We start from the raw sequence: 21,203 nt of genomic DNA on the forward strand, positions 1-21,203 counted from the left end.
ATAGGTCTCAAAAATCAAGAGGAATCACATGCATATATATGTATAAACAAAATACTGCATTTAAGGGTCAGAAAATGAACTCCAAGAACATGCATACGGTGTTAGGGTTTCTGGGCATTTTGCTTCTTCTTGGACAGTTATATTTTAGCATGGTTCAAGGCGAGGTCCATTTCTACGACTTTGTTGTAAGTACTTAACACTTTCCTAGCCTCTAGTACTAGTGGGCAACCATGTCGTGTTTATTCAATTATCATTCCCTGTGTTTGAATAAACTTCTTTTTGCTTGATATTCAAAATAATGGTAGATAAGTTCACATTCTTAGAGAACCATCAATATTATTGTTTATAGCCTATCTTGCGGTTGCGGGTGTCCATGATACGATGTTGTCTTTTCTTTTGTTCATCTGTTTCTTTTTTTCTTTTTCTTTTTTGGTTGGATCTGAGGAGGGGACTGGGGAGGTCAGAAAATAAATGTTGCCTTTCAGATACTCTCTCTCTCTCTCTCTCTCTCTCTATATATATATATATATATATAATGCGTCGGAGCTTAATTATGTCAATGTACGTATATATATTGTACATTTTTTAATAATAAATCACCATCATATATTAAATGTTCTTTTTTTTGTTTTTGTAGCTTAAGGAGAAAAACTTCACGAAACTGTGTAACACGGAGAGCATACTAGTTGTAAATGAAAGTTTTCCGGGGCCAGTAATTTGGGTCCACAAAGGAGATACGGTGTATGTTAATGTCCGCAACGAAGGATACTATGGAGTTACTATTCACTGGTAAGAACATAAAATAAAATCGTTAACAAACACGGCGTTTGTTGTTTTCCGTTCCAAAAAAGAAAGGTTAATTAATAGATAATTCAAAACATAAAACAATGACAGGCACGGTGTGAAGCAACCAAGAAATCCGTGGTCAGATGGTCCAGAATACATCACACAGTGTCCCATTGAACCTGGATCAAATTTCACGTACGAGGTAATATTTTCTGATGAGGAAGGAACCCTTTGGTGGCATGCTCATAGCGATTGGACACGTGCCACAGTTCATGGCGCCATAGTTATCTTGCCACCTGTTGGATCCACCTATCCATTTGCCAAGCCGGATGAAGAAGAGATCGTTGTGCTCGGTATGCAATTATACGTACATGTCTTTCGATCTATATATATATATATATATATAAATATAATAAAAGCAAAAAGGCAGCACACGTATGTAATTCAGCTTTGTTGAACATGCACGCAGCCGCCTGGTACGATGGAAATTTGAAGGAATTGGTGGATGAGGCCATAGAAACCGGTGATGACTTGCCACATTCTGTTGCTAATACCATAAACGGTGAACCGGGAGATTTTTGTCCTTGCTCCAAGGGTATGTACGTCTTTAGCTTTTGATTTGGCATCTCAGCTACTCAGGTAGAATTAAAATATATATATATATATAGAAATAAATGAATTTATTATATTATAAGATTCGACTACCATCTGAATCAATATTTGCTGCAGGAACGACATATCGTTGGATGGTTGATTACGGCAAAACCTATCTTTTCCGGGTAGTCAATGCTGTGATGAATGCAGAAGTCTTCTTTGCAGTTGCTGAACACAATCTCACAGTTGTTGGGATGGATGCACATTATATCAAACCCATTTCCACAGAATACATCATGATAAGCCCCGGACAAACAATGGATGTCTTGCTCACAGCAAACCAACCTCTCGGCCACTATTACATGGCTATTAGACAATACTCAAGCGAAGACGCCTCTGTTACCGACTTTGACCGCGTCAATACAACTGCAATTCTACAGTACAAAGGCAATTATACTATCCCATCATCTCCTTCCTTTCCAACTGCACTTCCTCTTTACTTGGACTACATGGCTGCCTTGACCTTCACCAGCCGTATAAGGAGCTTGGCCAACAAAGAACACCCAGTAAATGTCCCCCTCAACATAACTGAGAGAATGTATATTACAGTTTCCATGAATTTGCTTTACTGTCCAATCTGTACAAGAGCGCATGACAATGAAACATTGGTTTCAACCTTAAATAACATAACTTGGGTCAACCCAAGTACTGACGTGCTTCATGCCTACTACAGGTTGTTCCCTAGCTATTTCAATTCCCGTATATATATATATATATATGCTAGCCTTTTTAAAAAATATATATAATGAAGCTGAAACCTCTTGCTCTTGCGCATGCAGGAATATCAGTGGGGTTTACACCATAGACTTCCCGGACTACCCGCCTTTATTCTATAACTTTACAGGTGATGAGTTTCCGGCCGATAACATTTTATTGACAAGCCAAGGGACCAAGGTGAAGGTGTTGAACTATGGCGAGGCAGTGGAGATAGTTTTTCAAGGGACTGCCTTGCTAAAAGGCTCGGTGAATCATCCGATGCATTTGCATGGATATAGCTACTATGTAGTTGGAACAGGCTTTGGTAATTTTGATAATGAGACAGATCCAAAAGGCTTTAATTTGGTTGATCCTCCTGAATTGAATACCTTTGGAGTTCCTAAGAAGGGATGGCTTGCCATCAGATTTGTAGCAAATAATCCAGGTACGTATGTATTTCTACCTACCTTAACCTACTCTTGTTGTTACTGTCGTATCCCGATCGATCTCATGAACATTAAAAATGTGGTTGGTCGCTAATATTATATTACATCAAATGATTTTTCGCAGGTGTGTGGTTTTGGCATTGTCATTTTGATCGACATCTGAGTTGGGGTATGAACACGGCATTTATAGTAAAGAATGGGCCCACTACTGAGACAAGCATCCGCCAGCCCCCTGCTTACATGCCTTCTTGTAAAGTGCCGTTAAAAGTTCGGATACAAAATAGCGATGGGTTGGATGAAGAAGATATGGAGAACCAAACAATACTTGATTAGGTCCTGTAGTTTTATTAGTTAATTGAGTTATATATGCAGAATATGACGGAGGGCGAAACACTTAGCAAATTAAATATATATGCTGGAAGGCTAGAAGCTGAGAAATCAATGGAATAATTTTACAGATTGTCCGCTTTGAATGAGTGAATTATTAAAGCTTGTTCTGTACTGGCATTGGTAACATGCACACTTAAATGATTTAACATATCATATCTTTGACTTTCCCGAAATCGCTAATCTTAACTTACACATAACTCAGATAGTGTAGATATATTTTTAGACTTTGAATGTTTTGCCAAATCAAGCTCATGATGATGCATGTTAAAATATTATATTTCTGTAATATTTATGTGACAAAATATTCTAACAATGCAATTGAAATCGCAAATAAATTTTTTCTTACTCAATGAAATTTTGAGGATAAAACTCATCTACTAAGTTGCATATATCATCGACCTTAAATGATACTTTGATGAAATCACCCCATGCATGAGTGAAATCTCAAGTGCCTCTCACCAACAATACACGTTTACTACCTACCTCAAACAGCAGCTAGAATATTATATAGTATTCATCCGTAACTTACTCCAAACTAACAATTATTTACATTCTTTTATTCAAAGAACAATCACTAAAATCAAATACTACGTACCAAGCCCATTCCCAAATTAAATCTTAAACTAAACTCAACAACCAGCATAACATCTCTAGACGTAGTGAATGAAAGAAGCCGGATGGAGTTAAAAGCTGGTCTGTTTGGTAAAAAATTATAAAAGTATATATATATATATATATATATATTTACCTTTTACTCAAAAAATGCTCAAAATGCATTTTTGGCAAAAATTTAAAAATAAAATTTTTGCCAAAAAAGCGTTTTTTGATTTAAAAGCTTTATTTCTTAAACGCAATCTCAAACAGGCTCTTGAAATGGATTACGTTTTTTTTTTTTCTTCTTTTCTTCTTTTTCTTCTTCTTCTAAAATTTGGTTCCTAAGTGATGTGTCACCATCCTATGTAATTTTTAATTTTAGTAAATCAAGGTATACCGGGACGAGATGGTGTCGACACATCATTTGAGAACCAAATTTTTGAAAAAAAAAAAAAAAAAAAAAAAAAAAGGAAAGGAACCCTAACATTCCTCTTAGAAAATATTGTTAATACTTAGTTTATGCTAAGCAGCAAACAAATTAGTTGAAGACGAGGACTTACAAGTTGAAGGTTACCGGGACTTACAAGTTCAAGATTTGGTAGGAAGAGAGAGTTTGGTGAGTGAGACCCGCCGATTTCGTTTAATTAAATATTATTATCTTTCGTAATATATAGTACATCGCTATATTAAATGATATCATTTTATATCACAATTCGTTGATAACTAATAAGAATCAAGCAGTTTCGACGATTTTTCTCAGCGATTATTTTAAAAATTTTAACGAGGACGTACAAAATGTCGTCGTTAATAACCTATTTTATCGTAGCACTGTTAAACAATTCCACCAATCTTTTTATTGTTTAAATTTTATATTATTTCTGCGGGAGTTGACTGTTTGATAATAGCTACTGGTTTCGCATAAGGAAAATGATCCTCTCTATTTCAAATTCTTTCAATTTCCTCCGGTTAGTGCTCTAAATGGCAAAATTGTCAAAAAAAATTTGAGGTTAAAATTTTTGAACAACACTACTCTTATAAATGCACTAACAGGAAGAAATGAAAGGGATTTGAAATGGAGAGGATCATTTTCCCTGGCACAAGGTTTTCAAAGTTTGCTTGTTTAATTAGTTGTACAGAATGATTTTTAAATTTTTAACATTTTATCGTGGTTAAAAATCTATTTTCTTGTAGTACTATTAAGTGTAATTCTAATTAGCTTTAACATACTATCACTAAGTGAAGGTTCAAGTACTCAAGACACCTTCATTTATATATGAGTTTTCCTATTCTACTCGAGTTGTTTTGATTTTGAAAATGATGGGGATTGTTGAAATATTTTCAATATATATATATATATATATATATATATATATATATATATATTTGTGTTTTTGGGAATGTTTTAAATCAAAGGTTTTAAATCACAGAATAGGAAGTTATATTCTCTTCCAAATCCTTCAAATCACTCTGTCTCTCCCTATCAAGAGACAACAAAACAAAGAGAAGCCAAATGTGAAACCCATGGACTGATGAGAACAAGTTGCTTCCAAATTCAGGATACGTTGGATGTTGCGGATAAAGGGAATGTTTTAAATCAAAGGTTTTAAAGAGGGAATATTTTGTTGACATTTATAAGGCCCAGCAAATTTAAGCTATTAAATGAGCTATGCTAGGATATACTCTAGTGTTTGATATAGTACGGTGCAAAGTATCGGACTCACATGCGGGCTGTATGGCACATTGATGGCCATTCATTTTCGGATGGTCAAGATCATTTGATTTAGTGGTTTGATCTAAACCATAGAATGCTTCTTATCTAGATCTAAATGTTGATCTAACGACAGTCAGATTTTTTTTTTTTTTTTTTTGAAAAAATACATTTTAAACTATCCACCCATTTGTACTTTGACCTCCAATGTTTAAAAAGTGACACTTGGTCTCCCCAAACTTCCAAATTATTGTAATTCAACTATTTTGACTTTTTTTTTTTTCAAAATGCCCAAATCCCAAGTTTAAAAAATAAAAAATAAAAAATTAAGAAGTGTCCGGTCTGGGGTGGCCGAAGCCACCCCTAGGCCCAACAGGGGTGGCTGGCCACCTCTTAACTTTTTTTTTTTTTAATTTAAATTTAATTTTTTTTTTAAAAAAAAAAAAACTTGGGATGGAGGCATTTTGAGAAAAAAAAAAAAAAGTCAGAACGGTCGAATTGCAACAATTTGAAAGTTGGGGGTTCAAGTGTCACTTTTTAAACATTGGACGTCAAAGTGCAAGTGAATGGATAGTTCAGGGGGTAAAACAGTAAAATGTATTTTTCCTTTTTTTTTTTTTTTGGCATGTCCATACAAGAGAAGGGGTAGAAGGTTTCCAACTAGTAACCTTCACTTTATGAGGTGTGGTCCACTGTCGATTGAGCTACCCCTTAGGGACACAACGATCAGAATTAAGTGCTAGTTAAATTATCAGTTTATAATAGTTGAATAACAGTTTACATTTCAAAAATTCAAATTTTGAAATTTAGAAATTATCTGATCAGTTTTCGAAATTTGAAATTATTGATTAGTTTAGGACACAACGATCAGAATTAAGTACTAGTTGAATTATCAGTTTACAATAGTTGAATAACAGTTTACATTTCAAAATTCAAATTTTCAAATTTTCAAATTATCTGATCAGTTTTCGAAATTTGAAATTATTGATTAGTTTGAAATTATTAAAATCAATAATTTTTTTTTTTTTTGGCCCTTTGGTGACATATTAAAATGAGTTTTCAATTATGCAAGTAACGAATTGTATTATCAAGGTATACGACCATACGAGAATTATAAAAAATAAAAAAACATTTATCTAATTAATTTTCCATACTGTCATTAAATTTTATTTATTTTTAAACATGAATAAACTTTTTTTTTTTTTTAATTTATACCCATTTCAGAACATTTGAGAAAAGCTATTACGTTCATTTTATTATAAGGAGATGGATATCAACTGTTGATGAATTTCGTTAGAAAGTTCAAGTAGATGAGAAGAAACATCGATCAAAGTTACTGTACACGGAAACTATTAGCAGGGTTAAGGGGGAAGGGGCAGAAATAGAAATGTACAGAAAGCTGCGGCGCTATGAGTTAGGCCACAACTAGTGCCACCCAGAATAGTTATAAACACACCACAAAACTTAATAGATATAAACACACCACAAAACTAGATGGATGTAGAAACAAATCAGTATTTGCCTTCTCTACAACCGCAGAATAGTTCTAAGTGTATCACAAAGATTTTGAATGGTCTGCTGCTCCTGTGTTGCTTGAATTTCCTGAAGTGGCATATCTTCATAACACCTGCAAATCAATGGCCGCATACAAAAGTAAGCAACAGTAGTCCAACAAGAAAAGCAGCCATTTAACTGTGTCTGCTTTAATTCCAGAGAAGAAAGTAAGAAAAAGCGGCATGGAAACATGTGGACGCGTGCTCTAATCCTCTGAGCTACAAGCTCCATATGCAAAGGCAAACAACTAATAACCATATGTAGTCAAAATCTTATGATGCCACAAGTAGAAAAAAAGAAAATAGAAAAAGAAGATTCTGCAAGTTATCAGCAAGACAATATAGTTAGAGAAGAGAAGCCATACATTTTGTGGTATGCTAAAGCCTGTGCCAAATTCATTAGTGTAGAACTTGATGTGAGCCTTTGGTAAACACTTGGAGGAAGGGGCATCTGCAGCACATCAAGTGCATAAGAAACTTACATCAAAACGGCAGAGAGAGAGAGAGAGAGAGAGAGAGAGGTAACCTCATTTTGTCCTCTCCGACCCTTTTTGGACTGTCCATCGCCGCCAGTAAAGAGCTCCTGCAATGCCTCCATGCATACGGTTCCACTATTATCCAGCTGCATGCCTCCAAGCACGTTGTCTGACAAAAGAGCAATAGGGGATATATCGGTTGCCCTCAAGAATGGAATTGGTACTGTATTGCCAGCTGCATATATGGACCAAAGCTGCAATGAAATTGAATCCTAGGTTAGCAAGCCCAGTTTGCAGCCACAGCAGTAAGCATTTCCAAATGCTCTAAAAGGAGAAAACGAGCCTAGCCAAATAGGCAAGCAAACAAAAGAGCAGAGTACAATAGCATGAGAAGAAAGTTATTTGCCAAGCAAATGATATGAAAACATTCTCTGCATGATGCAGTTATTGGCAATAATCATATCCGCATTATCAGTTTTAGATAACCGCATCTGCATTTGCATCTGCATCCTGCGGTTACTAACCGCTATCCGCACGTTATTGAACGCAGTTATTAACAGCTATATGCATATCAATTTTTGAGCTTGGGCTTGTTTTAGTGTTTTTTCTAAGCCCTAGTGTTTTAGATGAAATCCATATCTTGATTCCACATTCAAACTTAAAAATAACAAATAAAATACACCATATGATGGGTTCATCCAAAAAATACAAGCATACAAATTACAAAGGGCGGTTGTCCAAACTTCAAATGTAAATCCAACATTTGAGAGGAGAGAAAATAAAAAACCTAAACCAAACCCTATACCAAAGGTCCAAATGATGTCGTTTTGGTGAATTTGTTTATATATATGTAGTATGCAGATGCAGTTATTAACCACATTCAAGGATGGTAGATAGTTGCAGTTAATAACCGTCCACTTCTACAACCCTAAAAAGAAGACTGGTAAACAATCCAAAGTTTCGAGACAATAAATTCTACGCTATCTGTGGGGTCCAGATTTCTATCAGCAAATAATCCAAATCAACTGTTCTCAATAACCGAATCTTCACAAACAGATCCAAGATTTATAATCTCATTAGATTTGTATCATAAAATAAAGTTGAATGACTTTCAATTGCTTACTTCTCAAGCAGTTTTTAGCATATAAAATTCTGAACTATTACCTTGTCTTGCAATGCAAAAGCTTTCTGGCTAACAGTATCACTCTTCAATGTGCTACGGCTTATACCACTGCCACCTCCCAGCTCTGCCTGAGAAATACCTTTAGTCTTCAGGTTCTGCTCAGTGGAGCTAGATACAGAGGGAGATGTTTGTATGGTCAGTGTAACAGAATTTGATTCTCCAACTAAATTGTTGTTTGCTCCAACACCTCTTGTATTCTCCACCCTGATAAATTGGCAACAATATCATAATTTAAGTGCAAGATAAGTAAAGACTTGACAAGAAAGGGTGACAGTTAAGCAGGGAGATGTATCACGAGCATTTGCTTAACCCAATAAACTACAAAATAAGGTCATTTTTGGAAATTTGCAAAATCACTGTCTACAACCATATATTGGAAAACAACCATTTCTGACTTCAGAAAATTGAAATCAACTTTGACAAGATTTGCAGAAATATCTGCATATCTATATACCATAAAATAATCCCTTCTGTAACAGACTGAAAATCAATTTAAATAAAGGAGGGAGAAAGGGTGGGTGGGGGGGACCTAGATTTAGGCGCCTAAATGAACTTCAGATATAAAGACTGAGGGAAGTACCGAGAAGCAGTTGATATGCCTCCTGCAGCAGGAACAGAAAGGCTTTCAACATGTTCAAGAGCAGGGGAGGGTTCTTTAGCATCAGAAACTTGTGATTGAGTGACTATCTTTTCTATCTCATCTCCACCATGAACTATCACGGTGTCAAAGTTACCTGTCATATATAAAATCCACGTACATCAGAAAACATACTGCCTATGTACAAGCAGCATCATTTAAAAGGATGCTATAACCTCCTGGCTCTTTAATACGCACAGGAAATATGATTTCCTTTCTCCCAAAAAAAGAAAGAAAGAAGACTTATTGCTATTCAATAAATTGTATTAACTCTGCGTAACAGTTAAAAAATAGATGTTCAAGTAATCCAAAAATGTAAATTGGCACTACAATGATCAAAAGACAAAACAAAAAGAAGATGGGAAGATCATTGCCACCAGATTCCATGGAAATAAAGTATATGTAAAGACATATGTTGCGATGGGCTGCTAGACAAGTTTACATCAGGTTTTATAGATTGACAACGCACATCCAGAGATTAAAGATACCAATAGGTAGTCAGTCATATGAATTCCGTTTTTGTTTTTTTTTTTTTGGGGGGGGGGGCGGGTTGTGGAGGAATTTTTTACCATTTTATGGATTATGTACTCATCAAGAGAGGAAAAGACAACATCACGCTATCACTATCAGAAATGGAAGGCACCACACATAGTACAGCTTTTTCATAGCATACATGCCGACAGTCTTGAAACCCAAGGGTGACTTTACCATCATACACCAGACTAGCAATTATTAACAACTGATCACCAAATTAAAGCATGCGATCAGAAAAATCAGTTAAAGCATGGAATCAAAAGATCGATTGGGATTTTCCACTACAATCAGAAAATCAGTTTCAGAATGTTCCAATCACCAAATTTGGTATTAGTTCATTTGAGGATTTTCTTTAAAGATTAGTGACTGGAGAAAGGAAATAACCTTCACACATGCTCACAAGCACAAATTAATAGATTGATTGTTCAACTTTAATTTATAAAGTAGATCAAATTTAAATAAATGGTCGGGTTCAAGTTGATCGCGATGTTCATTACCATGAATATTCAATTTCATAAAATTCAATCAGCCGCTTATTTTTCTGAAAATATACAATTTACTTGTAAATTGTCAGGTTCAAGAAGTTCATTACCATGAGTACTCAACTGAATCAAATTCAATGAGCATTTATTTTTCTGAAGATATTGGTGCTTGAACCTTAACATAACCTCAGGCTAGAAGATGTTCTCCCACAAGAATTCAAGTCCAACCAATCACATAATATGGAAGACATGCATACCTTCTCCACCCAGTTTTACACCATCTGATATGTGCTGCTTCCTCAAAGTGCTACTTGCAGGCACTTCATTTTCAACTTGAAGCCCAATATTATAAGGCCTTGATGGAACAGTATCTCCATATTCCTGATTCAGTTTTGGAGCTAGCAGTGGCTGTTTCAAATTATCAACAGTCAAAACAAGATAAAATATTTCTACTGAAGAGAGACACCCAGTCAGGGTTGGGGGGACAAAGAAGGAAAGGAGGAAGAGAAGGATGGAAGCATTGAGGGAGAGACTGCAAATATGAAGAAATTGCAACATACATCATCTTCTGGTAAAGTTGGAAGAGTTTGTGCTTCCAGAGCCATGGAGGCCCTAATTTGCCTTGCCTTTTCAATCTTTGGTGACATTGCAGAAGGTCCATATTTGCATTTCTCAATGAATTTGTGCTATGTTTTAAACACAGAAGAGATAGCTCAAGTCAGAATGAAAGCACGTTTAATGACAAATGCATCAAGGATAACAAAAGGAATCAATTTATTTTGTTAAAGAAAAAGAATGTGCGCAAAAACATTAGGTATGTTGAGGCCCATATTAAGACTCAAATCTGCATAGCTTTTTCTCCCTTTCTGAAATTATAATCAGCAATTAAGAAATTTAAAAAACATTGTGTATAACGATCTCTTAGAAAATTTCTGAATTTCTGACAATTTCTTAATCATCAATGCTTAAAAGCACAATGAAACATATTAAATTCCCAAACTCCATGGAACTTTAGCCTGTAAATGATGCTTGAAATGCTAGATCAATAGATCACACCATATAGCCTACAACAACCAGCTCCCACTGAAATTTGTAAAACTCTTCCATACAACTAAAGTAATATATCTCCCATTAACATCCAAGCCATAAGAGTCTTCCCTTTTTCCTTGGAAGAGCTTTTGGAAGGTGAATGCTCCATCTCATATTACTTTCTTCACTTGGATAACAGCTTGATAAAATCCTTATGATTGATTGACAACCTTAGGAGCGGGGACTTACACTTGTCAACTAGTGTTGTCTTTGTAAGAAGAGCGAGGAGACCACAAACCACCTTCTCATCCATTGCGAGTTTACTAGCGAGGTATGGCATTTGGTTCTCATTCTTTTTGGAGTCTCGTGGGTCATGCCGGGCAATATTCTAGAGTTACTTCAATGTTGGCTATTTGGAAAGTCATCTCTTCTTTACTTATGTGGAGCATTTGGAGAGCAAGAAATAGACGTCTTTTTGAGGCCTGCAACTCTAATGTGCCACAATCAAAAGCCTCTTTCTTGAGCTTCCTTTTAGATTGGGAAATTACTTTTGTTCTTAATTTCTCCTCCTCTCATCTTGTAGATTTCAAATAAAGCCTTAAGAGACAAGATGTGTAGCATATTAATTTATTGCACCAATTTTTTTCTAAAATGTGTATTATTATGCAAATAGAGATGCTAATAAACGTACTTTCAACATCTCAAACGCGGTAGGGCGCAGACGAGGTTCTTTTGTTAGGCTCTTTGCAATAAAATCGTGGAACACAAGAGACCTGCCAAAAGAGATAACTTACATTTGAATACCATAGATAGGATATTTATCATGGTTTAAATGAAAAATGTCATAACAAAGAGCAGAAAGAGTAGGGCATATATGCAACAGAAGTTGAAAGAACCACCATGAACTTAGAAACCTCCGCACGCAAGATTTCTAGCAGAACTTAAAAGAGCCACTATAAGCTTGTATTGCTCAAGTATTTCATGTTAGTTAAGCTTGCCAATTTTATCACACCCACACCTCAAGGATTATTATAGGCTTATAACCTGGTTTGTTTAACAGCTACCTCCATAAGGAATGACTTAAGAACATTACTGAATTAACTCAGATTGGTATTGGGTAAGTAATCTCGTGCAGGGCTTAAGAACTCTTGATTACGGACCCAATTTGTGAATATGAAAAGGATTTTTTTTAAAAAAATATATATATATATATCTACTCATGACAGTCACCTCGACCCACAACAGATGAGGTTCAAGCACACAATCTGTTCTCAAAATTTTGTGCAGTTTCAAACTATAAGCTTTCAGGATATGTCCAGAAAAGAGATCCCATTGATGCCCTATAAGAACTCCTCTACAATGCAGTAGGAGAGGACAACCACTCTCTCTCTCTCTCTCTCTCTGTGTTTGTGTGTTAGTGTATCCTGACCTTTCTAACATTCCTGGAACAAACACAACTATTAAGCCAACCTATAGAAACCAACCCACCCAACTTAGCCAAGACTGAAACTAGTAAGAGCAGTGGTTGAACATATATTATCTCAAGAGTTGAAGATTAGTTACACCACAATGGAACTAACAGCTGTACACTTGTCCCAGTAATTTTGAATTCAAGCACCGGTAATTTTCACTTGGCAGGCTCGGGACAAAGCAGTGATATGACCCTTTAATGTTGTAGCAACCATGTAAATTTTAATATCTTAGTTTGAAATGGTACAATGTTTAATCAAGAATAAGAACAGAGTCTTCTAAGGGCTGTTTGGTTTGCGGAATAGACTCCTGAAATTGAATGGATATTCCTATGGAATAGTCATTCTTTTGTTCGATAAGAGTCTATTCCTAAGAATAGTTATTCCCGTGAGAATCACTATCCCTTACAAACAGGTATAGCTATTCCTCTTAAAAATGAAAAGAATAACTATTGTTGAGGGAATGGACTAAGTTTTCCAAATAAACCATTTTTTTTTCTCTCCAACTTTTTTTTTTTATTATTATTTTTTTTTTTTATAAAAAAAAAAACCTTGTGGGTGGCCGGCCACCCACAGCAGGAACTGGGGATGGCGCAGCCACCCACAAGGTTTTTATTTTTTTATTTTTTATTGAGTTTTGGAAAAATTAGATATCATATGGGCTTTTTAGTAATTTTGGTTCAATTCCAATTATGAAATATGTGTTGCTACCAAACTAAAGAATTGGAATAATTATTACATCCCAAACCTCTTCTATTCACAGTAATACTTGTTTCTTTTCTTACTGGAATACCTATTCCATAAACCAAACAGGGCCTAAATGCCCAAACATGGGCTTCACCTTTAGTGAATTTTCTCTCTTTTTTTTAGTAGCAAGATTTAGATATAAACACTCTTTTAACTTTTTGAAAGTTGAAACTTATTTTGGTACAGCCTAAAAGGGAAAGCAAGGAACGTATTTTGGGGCAGTGGGAGTAGGTACATTATGAACTGAAAGGTTCAATAGAAAGGTAGATCATATAAAAATGAAACTGTAGCTTCATGAAAGCAGATTTGAGGGTATACATGTAAATACAGATGAGCATATGGAGACATTTGATGGGAAGGAGAGATCAAAAGATGATCGTAAAAGGATTGTCCAACTAATGAGTGCCTAACAAGTTTAAAGGGAAGATAGACAAAAGAGCACTTTACTACGCTAAAGCACATTGGATAACTGTTGCTCTTGCCTGACTCTTTGAATTGTAATCAAAGCATCATGATACCAGGTGGCTAAAACAACTGCTACTTCCAAGTTACCACTCACAAACTGTTATTACAATATGTTCATGTAATTGACTTAATAACAAACCATTTTTCTTTATCCTCGAGCATCGGAGCTGGCTCAATGGATATCATGAATAAAACCTATCAAAAAGAAATAAATAAGTCAAATATTTCCTCGTCACTTTTTTAACACTAAATCATGCTTAATATTAAACATGCATCAACAAGCAAGTTAGAATACAACATCATTCCTAAACTGTTAAGACATATGATTAAAGGGGAGAAAGATATAGAATCTGTTTCCAGTAACATAGAATGTATAGTAATCCAGGAATTGACTCCATCACTGCTCTACAAACTGACAAACCATATAACACCATGAACCTTCGTTTAGCCACTGGACATCATACACATGGATTCTACTCCAACATTACATCTAATTCTTCAAAATTGCTTTAGCTGCTCTTCAAGAAAATGGCCTAGAATGAGTACACAAGTACATAATAAAGCTCAAAAATTGATTAGAAGTTTTAAATATGTAGGGCCCACATATAACATCCGATAGAGACAACTCTTACCAGATTTTGAAGATTAAGTCGCGAGGTGTCTGGCATTAAATACTTATAATAAAAATAAAAAATAAAAAAATAAAAAAAAGGCATCTAGCATTAAATCAGTTTTAAATTGGGGTCTTTGGTGTGAGTTATAAGAGTTCTGCACAGTGACAGAACTGGAAGTATCTGCAAAGTCCTGCACAGACCTTTCTTTTAGTATATGTCATTTAAGTTAGGTCTAGAGTTCTAGATAAATCCTTAAGAGTCTTACCGGTGTCTCATTGAGTTTATAACTTTATTAGATAGTTTCTAAAGTGGAAGTCTTTTTCCTTTTAGTGTCGAAGGAAGAATTATTTACACGTCTGACAACTGATTGCAGAGCCTAATTTCAAAGTAATTGTGGACAAAGGGGAGAATTGTAGACAACCCAGAATGCCTTGGACGGTTGGACCCCTACCCTTCCAAATATGGTATGCACCAGATTCTTGGATGCCCTTTCAGACACCACAAAAGATTAGCAACTTTGCTACAAATAATAATTTTCGGGAGACACTCTCAATATTGCATTTATTTCTCAAGATGTCCTATGCTATTTTAACCGTACCTTTTATATATATATATATAACGTAGGAGAACTTTACTCAGATTAATTGCACGTCGCAAATGGATACTGTACAACAATCTTCACCGTTAATCAAACTCCTACGGGTAACTAACCCTACCTACCAAAACCAGTTACCAGGTAACCTAAGAGCTTTCACCCCTGACGGGCTAAGCAGTTTATCCTCATGCACTGAATGCATAATAAAAGTAGCAGAATACATCACTATGTAACAAACATGTTCCACATAGACAAATGTACAAACATGGAGTATAGTGTGACAAATGCAAATATAAATTACAACATAACAACAAATTATAATAAAAAAATAAAAATGCAAAAAAATCATGCACTAACCCTCATTGGATGTACTGCCGATCTTGGAGGAAGTCCCTGAAAAATAGATGGAAAGAGATAAAGGATTATGAGATAACAAGAAACATGACTTAAGTGAATGTCATGTACAGAAGAATAAAGAAAAAAGTCATTCAACACAAAATTTCTCAAATGAGCAAATACCATAATTCCTTGTTTAATATATGCTAGAAATTGAATGGTTAGAAGATATACCTCAGCCATTTCAATTGCAGACACACCAAGAGCCCATACATCCACCTGGATCAAGGAAGATAAAATTGTACCACAAAGTTAGAGTGACCACAAGGAGCATTAGAGCAATTATACATCACAAACAGTAAAACTTGTGAGCAATTAAACCAAAAATGTTACCAAACACCTGAATTTGAATAAGTGTACTATTCAAGGTGCAGTATTCAATCAAAGGAACTTTCCCTAGCTTCCATTTTTCTTTTCTTTTTCTGTTTTGTTTTATAAGTAAAGGAGCATCACTGTAAATTACTATCATTCTCATCCCAACTTTTAGATTCTTTTACAATTCTTTCAACATTTAGCGCCATGACTATGCATCATCTTTTTAAGTAGTGGCATCTTCTAACAATCAATGGCTCTGTTTATTAATATGTTTTGAAGAGTGTTTTTTTTTTTTTTTTTTAATTTAAATAAGTGTTTCGGTGTGACATAAAGGTGAAAATTGTTTTTGTGTTTTTAGGAGTGTTTTGTATTTGGGTTGTTAAATGTTTTTGTTTTGAGAAGAGAAAATAAAAAGCAGAAAACAAAAAATTTAATAAACAGAGCCAATGACCATCCATACACATACACGAGAAGAAATTAATTGAACCCACTTGGATATTAAATGTCTTTTTAATTTTTTTTTACAAGCTCTCATGCAAATTAGGATTTACTAATTTTTTTCCACTTACCTTCGCATGTACATGAGTGTTATCCACGTGCTCCTTACCTTTATAATAAGTACAGTTTTTTTTTTTTCACTCACCACTTGGGCAAAATATTGAATCACAGGGAAAACGCTTGTAATGGCTCCCAAAAATTACATGCAAGAATAGGTATGTGTTGATTAAAAATAAATAACAGAACTCTTCCCTCAAAAAGCAATTGCCTTCCTGCTTTCAATAATACACACCAACTTTATATTTATGCGGCAGCTAACAATGCAAATTCTGCTTTTGTTTCTTAGTATGATTTCTCTGCGGCCCCCAAGGAACTTTAATAAATTTTCACTATCTCTGTAGGTGTTTCAACCTTTTGTTAAAAAGGTAAGTAATCCAATGAGAGAGAAGGCAGGATAGTGGGCAGACATTAGTAGAGAGGCTCAAAAGAAAATTAAATCCACAGAAGTCAAAGGATATGAACCTTGCCATCATAGCGACTTTCTTGAATAACTTCTGGAGCCATCCAATGTGGAGTGCCAATGAACTGAGAAAAAGATAAAATATACTCAAAAAGAATTTCCAAGTATCAAGCACAAAGAAATTATCACCAAAAGTCACAGTACTGAGATTAAAATAGTGGCAATAATCACCAAGGAACCTATCACTTTGCAACAGTTAAAAAATATTAAGTAAAAAAGAATAAGAATACCAACAGTAGAGTAAAAGTTGAGATAGATGCAAATCATTCAGTATTTCAGTGGAACAAAAGTGGGATCGAGTATTAGATACATTTAATAAAATGCGGCTTTTGAAAAAACAGATCACTTATTCCAAGATGGGATGGTTACACTAATAATATTTCTTTATCAATTCACCGATACTGTCATTGACTTAAATGTCAGCTTTTGTTAGGAAGATAACAGTCACCATTAAAAAAAGTAATAATAGTAAAATAAATAAAATAAAACTTTTTCCACTACAGCCCCAAGTGGCAAAGAGCCGACATCGAGGTGCCAAACATTCCTATCAATGTGAGCTCTTGGGGAAGATCAATCTGTTATCCCTAGAGTAACTTTTATAACAACAGCCCTTCAACTCAGAAGCGTCAGATCACTAAGGCTGACTTTCATCCCTACTCAATGGATGGGTCTTGTATTCAAGCTCCCTTCTGCCTTTGCACTCAAGGGCCAATCCCCGCCCTGACTTTGAGGAAACCTTTGCACATCTCCGTTACCTTTTGGGAGACCTAGGCCCCATAGAAATTGTCTACCCGGGACAACCCTGTAGCCCGTAGATCTTAACACAAGGTTAAAATTCTAGCTCTTCCAAAATGGTATCTCACTGGGGGCAAGGCCTTTTTCGCCCTCCACCTAAGTTGGATAGGAAAGGCCCAAAGCCAATCTCAAGGAACATTGACGATTCATAGAGTCTTTCTGTTCAGGTGCAGGTAGTCCGTATCTTCACAAACATGTCTATTTCATCGAGTCTTTCTCCAAGAGAGTGCTTAGATCTTCACGCCTTTCGTGCGGGTTGAAACTTACTCAACAAGGAATTTAACTACCTTTGGTTCTGTACTCCTAGTGGAAGAAAAGAATTGAATTTTCACCACCTTCCGACTTTTACTAAATAAAGAGAGAATTTCTTTTTTTCTTTTTTCTTTTAACTTATAGCAAGCAAATATGGGAATTTTAGAGAAGGATGAGCCTCCCAATATCCTTGTTGTTGCAGCTTGTCTGGAGGTGAGGTTTGGCCTAAAAATAAGTTGAAGAGTACATTGAATTAGAAGGGCTATTGTTTGGCCCTTCTTGAGGGAGTGTTAGTGGATCCCTCACATTGTGGGCTCGTCTAGGCCCTCCTAACTGGCGCTCCAAAGGATGAGGTGCTAATTCAAAGAGTTCACCATGTAAAATATGCTCTCTTAAGCTGCTTGATTCCAAACATGTCTAGGAGATATAGCATGGTGTCAAAACTGATTATAGATAAGTGGTCATGTTTCTCATAGAACCCTGCCTATACATTTATCTGAGTCTCTTAATCTAGGGATGCCAGTCATGTAAGCATCACCAAGAATCCACAAGTAGACAAATAGCAACTTCTGGCCCATAGAGCAAAAGTTTAAAGGTAGTGTAGCAGGGGGAAAGAAGAAAAAGAAAGGAAAAGAAAATAGTGGAGTCAACAACACTATCTACATTTAAGCCAAACAAATATTGTACCGTGTTGCGCTTTGACATGGTCCTTGTGAGCTGTGCTGCAACCCCAAAATCACCTGCTCATATTTCAAAATTTGTCCAAATTATGAATCAGTGTGCTCATAAAAGCAAAAGCAACATTTAAATTTAAGTTCTAATATTCAAAACCAAAATAGATCAAGAAATTTTAGGCATTTGCATAAGATACTTGGTTTCCTGTCTAATTGAAATAGTAAAAAGGAAATTTTAAAAATAAAAAAAATAAAAAATAAAAAAATGTTGCCCTTCCAATTCTTTCCAAATCCTCTTCATTCTCTCTTACTCATCTCTATGTTTACCCATCACTCGCTCATCCAAATCTTCCATTCAAATAAGAATACTTGGTCTCCGTTCTATATTTTATCCATCTACATGGTTACCTTTACTTGTACTGACATAGTCCATGTTCAACACTAGTTAAGCATACTTCTATTTGAAAGGATGTTACATGGACTCGGATAAGTGTTGGGTGTAGGCATGTGTCTAAGTGTCTGACTTATCAAACTTAGGACACAGTGACAAGGTTCCGAGATAGCACACAGGTATTTGGACAAGTACTATGCAATAGTGTCATTTACAATAACTTGGCTATGCCAACAAGGTTTTCATTTATAATAAAAAAAAGTGTCAACAACATCAAACAGGAATGAAACTTAGCTTTCATGAATCACAATCTCACGACTCTTTGTTTCAGGTAAATAGGACATGAACGGGCTAGTAGTATATGAAGTTTACTCACCCAGCTTGACATCTCCTTGTTCAGTTAACAAAATATTTCCACCCTTAATATCTCTATGGACTTTGAAAATTGAGTGCAAATAAGCAAGGCCCTACATATAACAAGAATATGAATAAATAAGTAAAACAGAATATTAAGTATAAAGCACATAGAAGCCAAGTAAATTCTTCCTTCACATAAACACAGGCAAAAAGATAGTCAGAATAAAAAAAATTCTCATGCACAAAACTTAGCACAGTTTTTTGTTGGCATAATATTTTAAATTGCATATTCTCAATAATTATTCCAATGTCAAACCAGTCAGAGTCAACCATACCTTCAAGGCCTCCCTACAGATATATGCTATTTGATACTCCTCCAAAGGCTCCTCAGTAACGTTCATCAAGTCAGCAACACTTCCACCCCCACAGTATTCCATCACTATCTGCCAAGATATTCAAAATACTAATCCCAATCTTAAAAAATCGATGCAATTTTTTTCACAGGTAAATCAATCAAACTCTTTGTTTCTTACCCAAAGATACTCCTCTCCTTGGTAGCTCCCGAGGTAGCGCACAACATTCGGATGACTACATTGCTGTAACATCTCAATCTCACCACGAATTTCTTCGTATCCCTCCTCCTAAACATGGAAAACATCATAATTCACTTCAAAAAGTTCAATTCAAACCAAGAGCAAAAAGAAACATGAGAAAAGGCAAAAGGAAACACACCCCTTCACATAATGATATGACTTTGATAGCAACCAGCTCCGAAGTTTTTATATCCCTAGCTTTGTAAACAGCCCCATATGAACCTTTCCCTGCAATCCCCAAAAAGCAACCTCACTCAGCACAATAACATAACCACACAAAACTCCCCTAAATCAACTAAATGCAACATAATCCCACAATCAACTCCAATTATTCACAAAATACGCATCAAAATAGCAGAATTAAATATCGCAAATACTAAAACCCAACAAAAACTTTCAATCCAATATCAAATAAAGGAGAAAAATAGAACACTAAAAGATCAAATTTAAACTCAAACTTTACAACACTTACCAAGCTCATTGAGCAATTCGTACTTAGTAGTAGGATCTTCCCGGGTAACACTGTCAGGAATCGAACTCGACGACATCTTCGTCATCAAGGGATACCGACCCTCCTCGCCGGCGCCATGCGACGACCCGCTCCCCTTCCTCTGCTTCCCAAACCCTAAGTCCGCAACCGCTTGCATACTCGCCACGGCGCGCCCCATCGTCGAATCCCCCATCCCTTTACCACCAGTCCTCCTCAACACGGTCCCGCTCACCGACTCCCTCTCGCTCGCCCTCACCGTTGACCTCACCACAAACGTCGAAAACCCATCGCCATCACCTTCACCCTCATCGTCCTCATCACCACCGCTCATTCTATTCCCGGGTCTCGCGGGCTTGTACTCCGAGAGCGGCGAGCTCCGGGCCTTCGACGGGGAGTAGGAAGACGGAGAAGACAGGTTGCTGGAGCGAGTGCGATCGGTCTTGACGATCATTGTACCAAAATCGGCGTTGTCGTCGTCGTCGATTGGGGCTCCGCCACCGAAGTCCTTGGGGAGGCGTTTGAGGAGTGGGGGGAGAGAGGAGTCATCTTCGTCGTCGTCGTCGTCCTTGTACAACATTGTGGCGTAAAGGTCTTCTTCTTGTTGTCTTTCTTGCTCTCGTTTTTTCTGTTCGTTCTGTTCGTGCTCGGATTCGGAGCTGGAGTCGTCGTCGCCGTGGATGACGACGGTCGAGTAGAGGTCCGACTTGGGCCGGGTCTTGCGGCTCCGGTGGCCTGTAGAGGTCGGATCCATTTCTCAGAGAGAGTGCGTCCGAGCTGGGCGTTTGGAACTCAAATTGCCAGTGCCACTGCTGAGCAGATCAAGATCTCCATGGGCTGAATCATGGTGTGGATCGGCTGTTGGAG

The 21,203-nt window shown here is 36.3% G+C and overlaps 2 protein-coding genes across 2 annotated transcripts; one reads left to right on the top strand and one right to left on the bottom strand.

Moving 5' to 3' along the window:
• On the top strand, positions 1-2,915 carry LOC132178421 (laccase-14-like). Its single transcript, XM_059590858.2, has 7 exons — positions 1-185; positions 638-789; positions 895-1,139; positions 1,256-1,381; positions 1,516-2,113; positions 2,220-2,581; positions 2,707-2,915. Exons 1-7 carry the CDS (start codon positions 39-41, stop codon positions 2,913-2,915), a joined length of 1,839 nt encoding a protein of 612 aa, XP_059446841.2. The 5' UTR covers positions 1-38.
• Positions 2,916-6,543: 3,628 nt separating this feature from the next.
• SIK1 (Protein kinase superfamily protein) lies at positions 6,544-21,137 on the bottom strand. Its single transcript, XM_059591862.2, has 18 exons — positions 20,322-21,137; positions 19,989-20,077; positions 19,790-19,897; positions 19,592-19,699; positions 19,276-19,366; positions 18,522-18,574; positions 16,790-16,852; positions 15,629-15,673; positions 15,416-15,451; positions 13,989-14,044; positions 11,860-11,941; positions 10,700-10,825; positions 10,397-10,547; positions 9,067-9,220; positions 8,468-8,690; positions 7,354-7,557; positions 7,193-7,278; positions 6,544-6,901 (listed from the first exon to the last, which is right to left on the bottom strand). Exons 1-18 carry the CDS (start codon positions 21,088-21,090, stop codon positions 6,802-6,804), a joined length of 2,544 nt encoding a protein of 847 aa, XP_059447845.2. The 5' UTR covers positions 21,091-21,137; the 3' UTR covers positions 6,544-6,801.
• Between the last annotated feature and the right edge of the window lie 66 nt (positions 21,138-21,203).

The sequence above is a fragment of the Corylus avellana genome, chromosome 4 (assembly GCF_965113065.1).
Source record: "Corylus avellana chromosome 4, dhCorAvel1.hap1.2, whole genome shotgun sequence".
Taxonomy (NCBI): domain Eukaryota; kingdom Viridiplantae; phylum Streptophyta; class Magnoliopsida; order Fagales; family Betulaceae; genus Corylus; species Corylus avellana.